The sequence below is a fragment of the Hordeum vulgare genome, chromosome 6H (assembly GCF_904849725.1).
Source record: "Hordeum vulgare subsp. vulgare chromosome 6H, MorexV3_pseudomolecules_assembly, whole genome shotgun sequence".
Lineage (NCBI taxonomy): Eukaryota > Viridiplantae > Streptophyta > Magnoliopsida > Poales > Poaceae > Hordeum > Hordeum vulgare.
The window spans coordinates 535,618,925-535,634,971 of NC_058523.1; the positions used below are offsets into that span (position 1 = coordinate 535,618,925).

Below are 16,047 nucleotides of genomic sequence, written 5' to 3' on the forward strand. Positions count from 1 at the left end.
CTCTTTGAGCCTGGGTGAAGCTTTCCGCAGGATGACATGGCCTCTCCAGCATCCCGGGCATCCACTGGGTTTTCCAGGGAGCCGATCAACCGTCCTACTCAAGCATAGCAAATATAACTTTGTCGTCCCGGGGCCAAGTATCGGGGTTGTTGTGTTCCTACCACATGATGCTACATCTTACACTAAAGTTTCCAAGTACCTAAGCAGCATGCAATTGGGCATAGGATGGTAGAACTACAATGCATAAAACATAGGTGAAAGTATGATCAAAGTGACTTGCCTGTGATGTTGACGAAGAAGAATTTCTCGGGAAAATAACTTGATAGACTACTCGTCACTCTCCGATGAAATCTATATAGAAAACATATCATTCACATAAGCACTCATACTAGCAATCATTCTAGCAATCAAAACAAAAGAGCGAGAGCGAATGAGAAAACGAAAGAAACTTCAAATAGAAATAAAGAGTCTTCTACTACGTCAACCACTAAATCGTTTTGTCTAACAGAAAATAATAACAAAGAACTAAGTTATAAGTTTAACTAAGATGAAATAAAGTGTTTTTCACAAAACCTTTTGAAAGCATTCCCAAACGGGATTTGAAACAACGGTGAAAACAATTTCACGTTACTACACAGCTAGAATTGGTTTCATGAAAACAAATAAACATAAAATAAAGACTTGTTGCAAAACTACTGTTGACTAAGATAAACAAAACAATAATAATCTTTCTGAAATAATAAATAAAATATTTTAAAACAAAAGTAGAAAATGAAATAGCCGAAATCCTAAAAACGGTGAAACAGAAATTGTTTCACATGAAACAGTGAGCTAAAATACTCAAACAAATCTGAAATTTTTACCACTTACAAATAGGATCACTAGTGATCAGTACCAAATGGAATCAAATTAAAATCTATTTTTAAACTCCTGGAATAAGCAAAACAAGGTTTAAACTAAATCTAATCTAACTTATATTTAAGAATTTCAAACACAGACAAATTATATGTTTTTAAAAACTAAAGGAAATTTGTGAGATACTGGAAAAAGAATCAATGTCATTGGACTTCGGGATAAAAAGTTGTGGCCAAAACAAAACAGAAACTTTCTGTTTTTGCAATTTGGACGGAAAAAACTGAAGCTAACTATCTACAAATAGGGGGTAAATGTGGCATGTTGCTATTGGTTGCGGGAGGTGTTTGCTGCTAACTTAGGAGCAAACGGCCTAGGCTTAACAAAATTTGCTGGTTAAAGGAATAAGTGAAATAAAAACCATTGGTTTTCTAAACTAAACCGAAGGGTTACCTAAGATCTAATCTAAGCCATCTACTAGAGATCTAAGGGCTAAAACTAAAACAAAACAAAACAAGGAAAAAAAAGAAAAGGGAAGAGAGTTACCTCGCTGGGAGAGCTGCTCCCGTGGCTGATGGGGGCCGATGGGGGGAGGAGGTGCTCCGGTGGGGGGTCGCCGATGGGGAGGGGAGGGGCCGACGGGAGTGGGGAAGGGGGGCGAGGGTGGGGGTACTCCTGGGAGGGGAGGGGGCGAGGGTGGAGGGGTGGGCTGTAGGGGGCGAGGTGGGAGAAGCTGCTGCTCCTGGCAATGGGGAAGCACGGGCGATGGGGTGGGGTTATGGCGAGGGGAGGAGCAGGGGGGCGAGGTGGAGGGGTGGCGGCGGTGGAGGAGGGGAGTGCTGCGAGGGAGGAGAGGTGGAGGGGCCGGCGAGGTGGAGAGGGAAGCTCCTGTTGCTGCTCTCCGGTGAGTTTCCGGTGACGACTCCGGCGAGGTGGGGCATGAGCTAGGGGCGAGGAGAGGTGAACTTTTCGACGGGAATGGAACGAGGAGAGGTAGGGGCTTCTTATAGAGGTGGCGGGAGGCGCCGGGAAGGAAAGGGCTTCGCGAATCCCGGAGGTGGGGATTCTCCTCTCCATGGAAGGAAACTTCCTGTGACGTGAGGGAGAGAGGAGGAAGAAGATGATCTTCTTGGGCCAAGAATAGGAAAGTGTTTAATGGGCCAGGGGTATTTCCTAATAAAAGTGATCTCCTTCCTATTTTCAAAACTAGGAAACTAAAACGTTGAAAAGGAAATCAAATCAATTCGGAATAAAGAGTTTTTATATACTAAAATCATCAGAAAAATAAAATATAAATGATGGGCATTTTTCCATGGCAAAATAAAAACTTCAGAAAAAAAATGTTTTTCCAAAAATCCCTAAAAGCATTATTTCTTTTTGCAAATAATTTTCAAATGATCCTCTAAGTTTGAGGTTGCAAATAACATTCAAAATGCCCGGGTATTTTTGAGGGTCATGTTCCTCCGCTCTTTTCTGTTTGACAGAATGCATTTCCCGGCATTTTGTTGCACGAAGAAAAATGAATGGAAATGCAAGGAAATTCGAGTGCAAACATCTCCGTTCAAATTCTTTATAGTTGAAGAAGTCATGTCATCTTCTCTCGTTGCTTTTAAAAGATTGAATTTGAATTCACCGGAGAAGGGGAAAGTCATTTCATTCCCTCTCATTCAAAAGTCTCGAAAAGTTTCAAATTTCACACAAGTTTCAATCACTCAGCAAACAAACAAACAATCAATCTAATAATTATATTAACATTCCAAAATTTATAATTTTGGGATGTTACACTAGTGTGCCTTTTCCTGTCAGCCTACCCTCATACCGAGATTCAGGAACACCAATCGGCTTAAGGTCAGGAAGAAAGTCCACACAAAACTCAATGACCTCCTCTGTTCCGTAGCCCTTGGAGATGCTTCCTTCTGGCCTAGCACGGTTACGAACATATTTCTTTAAGACTCCCATGAACCTCTCGAAGGGGAACATATTGTGTAGAAACACAGGACTGAGAATTCTAATCTCTTCGACTAGGTGAACTAGGAGGTGTGTCATTATATTGAAGAAGGATGGCGGGAACAACAACTCAAAGCTAACCAGACACTGGACCACATCAATCTGTAACCCTGATAGACTTTCTCGATCGATTACCTTATGAGAAATTGCATTGAGGAATGCACATACCTTCACAATTGCCAGGCGAACATTTTCCGGTAGAATTCCCCTCAATGCAACCGGAAGCAATTGCGTCATAAGCACGTGGCAGTCATGAGACTTTAGGTTTTGGAATTTTTTGTCTTTCATATTTACGATTCCCTTTATATTCGACGAGAAGCCAGTCGGGACCTTGATACTGAACAGGACTTCAAAGAAGATTTCCTTCTCTTCCTTAGTAAGAGCGTAGCTGGCACGCCCTTGAAACTGCCCTGGATGCATGCCATCTCTTCCTTTATGACGTTCCTGGTCCTCCCGTGCTTCCGGTGTATCTTTTGACTTCCCATACAAGCCCAGGAAGCCTAGAATATTCACGCAGAGATTCTTCGTCAGGTGCATCACGTCAATTGCCGAGCGGACCGCATGGACTTCCCAGTAGGGTAGCTCCCAAAATATAGATTTCTTCTTCCACATGGGTACGCGCTTATCAGGGCCGTTAGGAACAGGTTGGCTGCCAGGACCCTTTCCAAAGATTACTTTTAAATCTTTGACCATATCAAATACTTCAGCACCAGTACGGATGACAGGCTTCCCCCGGGGTTCTGCCTTGCCATTGAAATGCTTGCCTTTTTTCTTTAAGGGATGCTTGGGCGGAAGAAAACTACGATTGTACGGATACACATTCTTCCTACAGTTGTCGAGATATATACTTTCTGTCTGATCCAAACAGTGCGTGCATGCATTGTATCCCTTGTTTGACTGTCCTGAAATGTTACTAAGAGCAGGGCAATCATTGATGGTTACGAAAAGCAACGCTCGAAGGTCAAATTCCTCTTGTTTGTGCTCGTCCCACACACGTACACCTGGTTCGGCCCACGGCTGTAAAAGTTCATCCACTAATGGCCTTAGGTACACATCAATATCGTTGCCGGGTTGCTTTGGACCTTGTATAAGCACTGGCATCATAATGAACTTCCGCTTCATGCACAACCAAGGAGGAAGGTTGTAGATACATAGAGTAACGGGCCAGGTGCTGTGACTACAACTCTGCTCCCCAAAAGGATTCATGCCATCTGTACTCAGACCTAACCATAAGTTCCTTGCGTCAACTACAAATCTTGGGAACTCTCTCTCGATTTTTCTCCACTGCCGACCATCAGCGGTGTGCCTTAACTTATCGTCTTTCATACGATCTTCCATGTGCCATCGCAACAACTTCGCATGATCTTTATTTCTGAACAAACGTTTCAACCGTGGTATTATAGGAGCATACCACATCACCTTGGCAGGAACCCTCTTCCTGGGTGGCTCGCCCTCAATATCACCAGGGTCATCTTTTCTGATCTTATACCGCAATGCAGTGCATACCGGGCATTTATCCATATTCTCGTACTTCTCACCGCGGTAGAGGATGCAGTCATTAGGGCATGCATGTATCTTCTGCACGTCTAATCCTAGAGGGCAGACAAGCTTCTTTGCTTCGTACGTGCTGGCGGGCAATTCGTTCTTTCTTGGAAGCATCTTCTTCATCAGTACCAGCAACTTTTCGAATGACGAGTCAGTCACACCGGTCTCTGCCTTCCACTTCAGCAATTCCAGTGTGCTACCCAGCTTCTTCTGGCCATCTTCACAAGTTGGGTACAACAATTTGTTGTGGTCCTGTAACATCTGCTCGAACTGCAACCTCTCCTTTTCCGTGTCGCAACCTCGCCGTGCATCAGAAATGACCCGGCCAAGATCATCAGCGGGCTCATCTGGTTCCCGTTCTTCATCCTGATCTTCTTCTTCATTGTCTTCCATTGCGGTATCAGCATACTAAGGGAACATAGATCGGTAGTTGTCATCATCGTTCTCTTCTTCTTCATCATCGTCTTCCATCATAACCCCTCTTTCTCCGTGCTTGGTCCAAACATTATAGCCCGACATAAAACCGGACCGAAGCAGGTGGCTCTGAATGACTCTTGAGGAAGTGTAATCCTTCTCATTCCGAGATTCAACACATGGACAAAACATATAGCCACCACCATGCTTGTTCGCATCGGCTGCATCTCGAAAAGAATGCACACCTTCTCTGTAAGCGGTTGTGCGTCGATCACCGTACATCCATGGATGGCTCATCTCTGCGTTATACGACAGTATATCAAATACAATCACGATCCTAAAAATTAGTACCGCACGGTCTAAACGAGGAAATATAGTTGCTAACCTTTTAGAATAAGTAGAAATAAAGAGGAAGAGGTTTAAGCGTGGCTCGGGCATCTCATATCGTAGTTGTGTTCGGTGAACTGAAGCGGCATCGCTCTAACACACATTTCGACAAACACCTCTAGTGCATAGAAAAAAGTGGAGAGCAAGCACCCACCCACAATCCTCCATCCAAGAAAAATGCAACGAAGTGGGGAGAGGGGGGCTGTGCTATATATAGGCAGAGGACTTTAGTCCCGATTTGAGACACAAACCGGGACTAAAGGTGGCGCACATGCGGGCTGCCCACCGCGTAGCCCTTTAGTCCCGGTTTGGGACACGAACCGGGACTAAAGGTTCCTTACGTTCCGGGACTATAGCCTCGAGGGAGGCATTGAGAATTGGGGCGACGTGGCCGGGCCTTTAGTCCAGGCCCAGAGGCAGGCCGGGACTAAAGGGTCCCGGCCAAAGGCCCGTTTTCTACTAGTGATACTTCTGATGTGTTGTTCAAAAGTATCTCGTGCTATAGGAAATATGATAAAAAAAAGCTTTCACTCGCTGGTTTGGGGATTTCCATCCAACCAATTGTAAGCCGCTAGGTTATCCTCCATGAGCTTGTCTCAGTTCAAGTTCGTTTGCCCACATTGGTGGACCTCGGAAGGGTCCAAAGATTATTCGTAATTGTTTCACCTTTGAACAATTGGTAGTAGTTCTGGTAAAATTGTCTAACACAAAATATGTGTTGTGCATAAGGAAAGACCTGTGTGACAACATTGATTAAACCTGTTTTCCTATCACTCATGTTGGTGAATGGTGGTCTGTTAATAATGTTCAAATTATTCTTAAGTCTAGTGATGAACACTCCAAAGTAATAGTGGACCCCACCTCAACCATACCTAGTGCAATTGGGAAGATGCAATCATTTAGGTCTATCTTGTTAAAATGTAGTAAATTGTTCTAACTCTTCCTGCTGGGTAGCGATCGAGCCATCCTCTCTGACCATATTTCTGATTTTGTTATTGTTTCTTCTTTGCACGCCCTAGCATGGGAAAACCCACTATTTCGATCTCCCTCCTCGAGCCATAAAACCAAATACTCTTGGCGAGTGATATCTTCCTCTAGCGCTAGTAATCTAGAGATCCTTCGCACGAGGTTTCTTTCCTCAGTTGATGGTCCCATGTATAATGTGGACACTTGTAACTTCTCTCATCTTGCACGCATGACCTTGAGTTATTAATTAACCTGTCCAAACTCAGATCGTCTTCCTTGTTTCATATTTTCACGAGCTTCTCCCAAATACTCTTGCATTGTTGCAAGACCACATGCCCTGGTTTTTAGCTTTGATCCACCACCTAATAATACCTTTCATGTCTCAACCATATACTCTCAAAACGAAACTGTTTTTGTGCCCCTCCTTCGTAGAACCAGTCTAAGTGTCTAGCTCGTAAAATCAAGGCACAATGGTTAGATCTAGTTCTTGGTATATGTTTAGCTAAATGGTTATCAAAAACCTGCATAAACTTCTCATCAGCTAATCCCCAATTTAATCTGACTTTAATATTACTCATCCCTTGTTGTCTCTTATGCCATGTGGATTATAGTCCCGCATATCCTAGGTCCGAAAAATTGCAAAATTCAAATGTTTCCATGCGCCCTTCCATTTTCCATTCCTCTCACTCACCCCTTACTATTCTGAGGCATGTAGCGCCTCACTAAAATCATGTGTGATAGCCAAGGATTGTCAAATTCTGTTCTCATATCTTGAAGTAATTCCTAACTCCTTTTCCTTCTTGCCATTGTCGGTTCTCCATAGAATCCTGTAAATCTCCACTCCCTATCTCCAATATTATCATTCTTTACAAATACATCAATATGAGATCTTCTAAAAAAATTCAGTGATACCACCAAACGAAAATAAAACCAAACCTCCATTCAATCCTCCAGCTATAACCCCATACGCACTACAGAACCCTAATATGTGTCTTAACTCTTGAGTTGTCTTGTCTGGTAGTTTGGTTCTTGAGAGAATAGCCGAAGAGGGATGGTACAGTCTAACTAGAGTGTAGGTTTTATTGATATGTCTTGGATCGTCCACAACTGCGAAAGTTCATCACCAATTGATTCATTGCTCCCGACAATGCCCCTCCCCGGAGCCTGTCGATCCGGGTTTGATGTTACTGAAAATTCCCGCTCTCTCATATGCGCGTCTTCGTTCCTTCCTTTCATGCCTTTGGAGCAAGATGATCTCCTAGGAGCATTGTCTTTCCACTATGTACATTTGTACCCTCGTTAATCAAAGGAACAAAGGTTGCATAGACCTTCTATCGAGTGATCTCTTCGGTACACTCCAAGTTAAGCATGTGCCTTATTTTGTTATCAGCATCTTGCATGGCCACTTAGGTACTTAATTTGAGCGGATTAGTAGTCGTGTCAGCGTGGTTTGAATTCGTTTTACCCAAACCAACGAGTGTGTAGCATTCTTGTCACCCTTTTCAGGTGATTATGCTAGTCAGCAAAATTCCCATGTCCACGACCAGTCGATGATGTTGAGTTTGCATCCAATCTTCCTTCAATATATCCCCACCACGAGACCTTTCAAATAAGGATGTACCATGTCAAGTCCATGTCGGCCTTCAACCAAGAGGCCAAACTTAACTCTTTTTCTGATATCCCCGTGTTCCGTTTTAAAGATGTAAGTGCCCGAGCAGACAACAATGCACACAAAAACGAGGAATTATCTCATAAGCAACCTTGAAGAAATGTCGCTCCTCTTCCCTCGTGATAGTAACATCCTTTTTTCATGGGTTCGTTCACATTGATCCTTACAGGAACTCGCAACAAATTGGCAGCTCCATCGAGCTCCGTTTCTACCTTCACCTGTTCTTCCTCTCCCTTATAGATTTACATTAGCTTAAGACTAAGTAAAGTACTTGAACCCACTGTCTACGCCCTAATCCATAATCAGGTGGCAGATAATGAATTTGAGCACAACACATTGTTGTAGTACTACTACTACTCCTACTCATGGTAAGGCATTGTTTGGTTCCAAATAAGTCACCAACTTATAAGTTGAAAAGTGCAAAAGGTGACTTATTTTGTCAAACAGATCCAACTTATAAGTCACCCCAACTTATAAGTCATAAGTTGCTCCACCCCAACTTAAAACTTATAAGTCACCCACTTTTGCATGAAAATGTGACTTATAAGTCAAATGACGACCAAACAGGCGTGACTTATAAGTCACCTGATTTATTGAAATCAGACAGGGCCTAAAACTTATAAGTCACCTACTTTTGCATGAAAATGTGTGATCAGGTGACTTATAAGTCATATGACAATCAAACAGGCTTGACTTATAAGTCATATGACAATCAAACAGGCTTGACTTATAAGTCACTGGTTTTAAGTCACTTGACTTATAAGTCACCTGACTTATAAATCACTGACTTATAAGTCACCTGACTTATAAATCACCTGACTTATTAAAACCAAACATGCCCTAAATTCCACGTGGTAGCATGCTGGGGGGCTGAAGAAACGCCGGCACCACGCACCAATCCGGATTCCAGCCGGAAGATCAGTCAGTCAGCAGGCGTGAAACTCTACATCGGCATGGCGTCGTCACGCGGCAGGAAATCCCTCCGTTCCCCCACCAATGAATGCGACGGACAGAGTGGCATCGCATTCACATCACACCCCGACGCGTGAAAACAAACAACCCTGGCAGGGCACGCGCAAACCCGGCCCGTGACCGCGCAGGCAGTAATAATCAGGAAACCCGCGTCACCGCGCCAGCATAAATACCGCCAGGAAACCACCGACGGCTGTTCCGTTCCGTTCCGTTCCCCCGCCGTGAAAGAATCGAAATCCCCCCAACATCCTCCCCGGCCGAGCCCAAAAATAGCCGCGCAATCCTCCCCACCCGCACCGCCGCCGGCAACTCCTCCGCCCTCCGCCCCCGCCCCCCGTCGCTTTCCCCTATTTATACCCGCCCCTCCCCGCCCTTCCTCCCTAGGCAGGCGCACACCCAGCCCCTGCCCCTGCCCGCTCCCCCCTTCCCCTCTCTTTTCCCCCCTCCGATACAATAAAAATCCCTTCCGTCCGTCCCGGATTTCCCGCCGGGATACGTACGCGCTAGGAGTGCACCCATCGGACGGAAGGCACCGCGCCGATTTGCGCCTGCCTGTTTGCTTGCTTGCTTGCTTGATCGATCCTCCATCCATCCGTCCGTCCGTGGTTGCGTCGTCGTCCGGGAGAAGGAGAAGGAGGAGCAAGGAGTGTGAGGGCTTCTTGGTTTCTTCGTTGATTGGTTGGCTTGCCGCCGCGGGCGGGCAGCACGACGACGGCGGGAGGTTTCAGCAAGAAGATGCGGGCGCTGGAGGACGACCTGTTCCCGTCCACCCCTGGCAAGGTGAAGATCGAGCGGGCCGGCGGCGCCATGAACCGCCAGCTGCACCGTTGCTTCGCGTCCACCAGCACCATGTTCCTCTGGGCGCTCTTCCTCGTCGCCATGACCGCCTCCTACCTCAGCTTCCAGTCCTTCGTCGACACCTCCTCCAAGTACTTCGCCGCCTCCTGGGGCGGCCTGCACTGGGAGCGCCAGATCCGCGCCTCCGCCGCGCCGCGCAGGCCGCCGGGGTCGGCCGCCGGGGCGGGGATGTCGGTGCTCGTCACGGGCGCCTCCGGGTTCGTCGGCGCGCACTGCTCCCTCGCGCTGCGCAAGCGTGGGGACGGCGTCGTCGGCATCGACAACTTCAACGCCTACTACGACCCCTCGCTCAAGAAGGCACGCAAGGCGCTGCTGTCCTCCCACGGCGTGTTCGTCGTCGAGGGCGACATCAACGACGGCCGGCTCCTGGCCAAGCTCTTCGACGTCGTCCCCTTCACCCACGTGCTCCACCTGGCCGCGCAGGCCGGCGTGCGCTACGCCATGGAGAACCCGGCCTCGTACGTACACTCCAATGTTGCGGGGCTCGTCACCCTCCTGGAGGCCTGCAAGAACGCCGACCCGCAGCCGGCCATCGTCTGGGCGTCATCCTCCTCCGTCTACGGCCTCAACGACAAGGTGCCCTTCTCCGAGTCGCACCGCACGGACCAGCCGGCGTCGCTCTACGCGGCCACGAAGAAGGCCGGCGAGGAGATCACCCACTCGTACAACCACATCTACGGGCTGTCCATCACCGGCCTGCGCTTCTTCACGGTGTACGGGCCGTGGGGGCGGCCGGACATGGCCTACTTCTCCTTCACCCGCAACATCCTGCAGGGGAAGCCCATCACCGTCTACCGGGGCAAGAATCACGTGGACCTCGCCCGCGACTTCACCTACATCGACGACATCGTCAAGGGCTGCCTGGGGTCGCTGGACACGGCCGGCAGGAGCACGGGCACCGGCGGCAAGAAGCGCGGGCCGGCGCCCTACAGGATCTTCAACCTCGGCAACACCTCCCCTGTGACGGTGCCCACGCTGGTGTCCATCCTGGAGAAGCACCTCCGGGTGAAGGCGAAGAAGCACGTGGTGGAGATGCCCGGCAACGGCGACGTGCCCTTCACCCACGCCAACATCTCGCTCGCCCGGCAGCAGCTCGGGTACAAGCCGACCACCAACCTCGACGCCGGCCTCAAGAAGTTCGTCAAGTGGTACCTCTCCTACTACGGCTACACCCGGGGATCCAAGAACTTGTGACCGCCGCGCCGCGCCGCGCCGCCCCCCCTATTCTTCCCCTCCTCACCCAACCCCTGCTGATTCTTTATTTCCGACCACTCCCGGATCAAACATTTTTAGTCCCATGGATGGATGGATCATCGTCAAGCTTTAACAGCATTCTTGTCTCGATTCTTTTTGCGGGAATACTACGTTTTAGGGTGGTGTTCTCCGGTGAAGAAAAAAAGAAAAATCCCGGATCGAATTCTTTCCTTTCCTTGCCGCCGCCGCCGAGCGCCGACGAAGACGAAAGCAATGGAGCGAAACCTTTTCTCATTGTTTATTTTTTCGATTTTTTTTCTCTGTAAAGACAAAGTGGCTCTTGATTAGTTTCTTCTTTTCCCCTCCTCCATCTGCCAAAACCCTTTTCAAAATTTGAATCAATGCATGTAATCTCGCTGACGCGGTTTTTTTAATCTTATCTAACTAAATGAAGCTAGGACGAACTGGCTTATCCGATCGCCCGTTTAAATTTCAAAAAATCTGGCGGTTTGTTCCTTGCCGTTCCGATTTTATCGCTCCCGGAGAAAGCGCGCGGAGGTGGTCGCCGGAAAATTCGCGGAGGAGGTTCCGCCTCCGCTTCCGGCGCCGTCGAGATAGAGATAAGCTTGGAGGGGACGCGCACTGCATTGGAGCGCGCGCGCGAGGGTGGCCGCCAGCTGGGCTTGGGGCGCGATGGAGCTGGCGGTGGGCCCGGGCGGCCTTGATTGCTCCGGTGGGCCCGCGTGGCCGTCGCTGGGGGTGGGGCCTGGGTGTCGTCGATTGGTCGGTGGCTGGGCCTGCCCACGTGGGCCACATGGGTGGGCCCGCCAACGAGTATGGAGTGGACGGAGGCGACACTCGAGGATGAGCTGTATTCGAACCGCATTTCTTATTATTCGTAGTACTACCAAAGTTCTAGAAAAACAAATCTTTTTATTTTTATTCGTGTATGCAGGCACACGAGTAGTACGTTTTGTTCTTGTTCCTGAGATCTTTTGTTTTTACTTTATTATTCTTTGTTGCTGTCGCGGAGATTTGTTTCCTCCTGACTCGTGGCATCTCTGCACTATTTTACTTAAATTGTGGAACAAATCGACAAGGAAGTTGGAAATGAATATGTTATGCTCTGGTGCTCCTGCGGAGCCACGACGAGTCGATGGTCGATTGGCCGGTGGCGGTGGTCGGTGTCTCTCGCACGGAGGCCCAGGGACGGAAGCACCAGACACGCAGTTCGACTGCCGTGTCGAGTGTCGACACACACCAAATAGGAGTTCGCTTGAACCCATGTCGTCGTATCGTTCGACCCGACGGCGGAACTTGTGGTTCGCACGAGAAGACGGTGGTGCTCTTTTGGGGTATCGGAAGCATTTCATTTTTCTGTGTTGTCTCGTGACAGTGTGGCATGATTCCTTGGCATTGCGTATGATGCCGGGGCCGTCCACCTTGTCTTTTTTCCATGGTGCAGACTGCACTTGTCGTCACGGTGTTCTAAAAGCAACTCCAACGCACGGTTCCACAGATATTTGTTTTATTCGGTTTTCGTTCGTTTTGGGACAGGAAATGAGGCCGTGTTCTTTTGAATTTGTGTTTGCGTCAGCAGGACGTCCAACGCGCGGCCGCATCTTCGACCTCATCTCGTCCGTCGAAGGATAAGTAAAATAAAATTAAACGTAGCAGAAGTAGTTCAAATGAAACAAAACAAGTAGTTTCATGTCTCAAAAAGTCTATTATTACAAATCAATCGAAATTTAAATAATATCAAATAGTCTTACAAAACCACTCAAAGTTTGTGCGCACGAAAAGAGGTTAAATCGGTAGATCTACTCATTGTCAATGGGATCCCACATGTGGTCAATCAAGTCATCTTGGAGTTGCGTATGAGTGTGCCGATCACTCATGTCATGATGAAATTGGACAAATTGTTTAAAGGTTGCAGGAGGTCGGTGCTCAGGCTCAACATTCTCACTCTCGAAATCAAACCCTTGGTCGTAGATGTTGTCATCACGTTCATCCTCAACGCTTATGTTATGCATGATCACACAAACAATCATCACCCCTCAAAGTTTCCGAGTGCTTCATATCAGTGGAGGGTTTCGAACGATACCCCGTTGAGTCTGAAGCACGCCAAAGCACGCTTCACATCTTTCCTAACACTCTTTTGCATTTGGGCAAACATGTGTCTCTTCTCTCCTTACGGGTTGGGTATGGTCTTCACAAGAGTGGAGCATTTGGGATTAAATACCATCAACTAGGTAATATCCCTTGTTGTAATGGTGGTCATTGATCTCAAAGTTGACCTCTTGGGAATGGCCTTCTGCAAGCCTTGCGAACACCGAACAATGCTGAAGAACACTAATATCATTGGGAGAACCAGCCATGCCGAAGAAAGAATGTCATATCCACACATCTTGTGAAGCCACCGCTTCAAGTATGAGAGTGACACCTTTCACATGCCCCTTGTACTGACCCTGCCAAGCAAATGGACAGTTCTTCCACTTTGAGTGCATACAATCGATACTACCAAGCATGCCCAGAAAGCCCCTCTCTACATTGAATGTCAACAACCTCTGTGTATTAGCGGCATTTAGCTGTCTCAGGTATTCAGGGCCAAAGACAACTACCACTAAAGGGAACGAGCCTGACAATAGTACCGGGGGTACGAGTGAGGGAGCGACGCCAGATGACCCACAAGTAGGGGATCAAATGTAATCCTTTCAACAAGTAAGATCGACGAACCCAACGAGGAATAGAAGGAAATGAAAAGCGGGTTTTCAGCAAGGTATTCCGTGCAAGTGCTATAAGTAACAATGATAGATAGTTTTGTAGCAAGATAATTCGTAACAAGTGACAAGTAGCAATAGTAGCAAAGGTGCAGCCAGGTAGCCCAATCCTTTTTGTAGCAAAGGACATGCCTGAAAGTACTCTTATATTAAGCAAGTGCTCCCGAGGACACATGGAAATTTCTGTCTAGTCATGTCCATCATGTTGAGTTGATTCACGTTTGCTACTTTGATAATTTGATACGTGGGTGGACCGGTGCTAAGTTGTTGTTCTTACTTGAACAAATAACCAACTTATGATTACCCTTTCTCGCAAGCATTCACAACTATTAAAGAATAATTAAGACATATCTAACCATAGCATTAAATGTGTGGATCGATACGTCTCCAACATACCTATTTTTTCAATCAATTTTGCTCTCATTTTGACCTTTAGTTTGTATGATTTGAATGAAACTAATCCGGACTAATGTTGTTTTCAGCAGAACTATCTTGGTGTTATTTTTATGTAGAAATAAAAGTTCCCGAAATTGGACGAAACTTTATGTGAATTATTTTTGGATTTATAACGAATTATGGAACAAAGATCTACTGGAGAAATCCTGCCACGGGGCCACAAGCCAACATGGCACCCCGAGGTCACACCCTTATGGCTTGTGGGGCCTACACGGCTGCTCCGACCCTAATTCTAGTCCTATAAAATCACATCTTTCGAGAAAAAATGAGAGAGAAATTTTCATCTCCGGAGGGATGATGTGGAGTCCGTTTGGGGCTCCATAGAGGGAGATTCGTCGTCGTCGTCATCACCAACCATTCTTCATCAACACCGCTATGATGCTCACCACCGGGAGTGAGTAATTCCTTTCTAGGCTTGCTGGACGGTGATGGGATTGGATGAGATTGACGATGTAATCGAGTTAAGTTTGATAGGGCTTGATCCCTAGTTTCCACTATATTCTGAGATTGATGTTGCTATGACTTTGCTATGCTTAATGCTTGTCACTAGGGTTCGAGTGCCATGATTTGAGATATGAACCTATTATGTTTTCATGAATATAAGAGTGACTTGGATCCTATCTTGCAAGTTGTAGGTGGTGTTTCTTTACCCAGGGACTAGACTAAAAAGTCCCTTTTAGTCCCTAGGAAAAGAAACAGGAGGGACTTTTCCTTAAGGGACTACAAAAAGGCTCTATTGGAGGGACTTTTTTCTTTAGTCCCTGGTACTAAAAAAAGTCTAGTCCCTCACAAAGAAACACCACCGTAGTTAGCTATTACGTGTCTTGATCCGCATACCCCAAGGTGATAATAATTGGGATTCTTTCCGGTGATTGCCATAGTTTGAGGAGTTCATGTATTAATCATTTGTTAATGATTTGCTACGGTTCTCTGTTAAAAGGGGGCCTCAATATCCCTTAGTTTCCAATAGGGCCCCGCTGCCGTGAGAGAGGAGGACAAAAGTTGTCATGCGTGTTCTTAAGACAAGCATGTATGACTATATATGGAATACATGCCTACATTATATTGATGAATTGGAGCTAGTTCTGTGTTGCCCTAGTGTGTAACTGTTACATGATCAATGTCATTTAAAGCATTATCCATCACCGATCCACGTGCCTACGCTTTACATATACCGAATCTTGCTAAGTTACTACTGTTGCTGCTACTATCACATATGCTACTCAATTACTACTGTTACTAAAATTGTTGCTATCACTGTTACTACTACTACTATCACTTGATGTGCTACTAAATCCTTGCTAAAAAGAGATATCCCAGGTGCGGTTGAATTGACAACTCAAATGTCACGGTCAATAAATATTATTTTGCTCCCCTTGTGTCGAATCAATAAATTAGGTTTAAATACTACGTGTGAAGACTGTCGTGATCCCCTATACTTGTGGGTTATCAAGACCTTTTTCTAATGCTGTTGCCGGGGAGCATAGCTTTATTTATTGTGTTGACTTAGAGGATATCCAATTGCCACTATGAGGAATCTATAAGATAATCGAACTAAGATCGCCCCCTCTCGCACGAGAGGAGGTAATGAACTGCCATCTAGCTCTGCTTTTGATTCACCTACTATTTTAAATCATCTTGTTACACCACCACCTGAGAGATGGCCGTGATGGTATGGCAGCAACGGTGGTGTCGGCGGCGTTTCGGCGGCCGTGATGGAACGACAATAGCGATGGCGCGGGAGGGGGGGAGGGGGTGGTGTGATGGTTCCGACTGACATGATGGCATGACGCCAGTGATGGTGTTGGCGTCTTCGGACTTTACAAAAAATAAAAGAGACCAAGGACCCCCGGGAGGGGTGTGACGACCAAAGGAGTTCATGGGTTGTTAGAGGAGGTGGACCAGACCTTATTGGGCTGGCCAAGGCCTTCCCTAAAGTCCCATGCG

The 16,047-nt window shown here is 46.8% G+C and overlaps 1 protein-coding gene across 1 annotated transcript; it reads left to right on the forward strand.

The window, feature by feature from the left end:
- Window positions 1-9,185: 9,185 nt before the first annotated feature.
- Window positions 9,186-11,298, forward strand: LOC123402127 (UDP-glucuronate 4-epimerase 1). Its single transcript, XM_045096008.1, has one exon. It carries the CDS (start codon window positions 9,548-9,550, stop codon window positions 10,862-10,864), a length of 1,317 nt encoding a protein of 438 aa, XP_044951943.1. The 5' UTR covers window positions 9,186-9,547; the 3' UTR covers window positions 10,865-11,298.
- The last annotated feature ends 4,749 nt before the right edge of the window (window positions 11,299-16,047 follow it).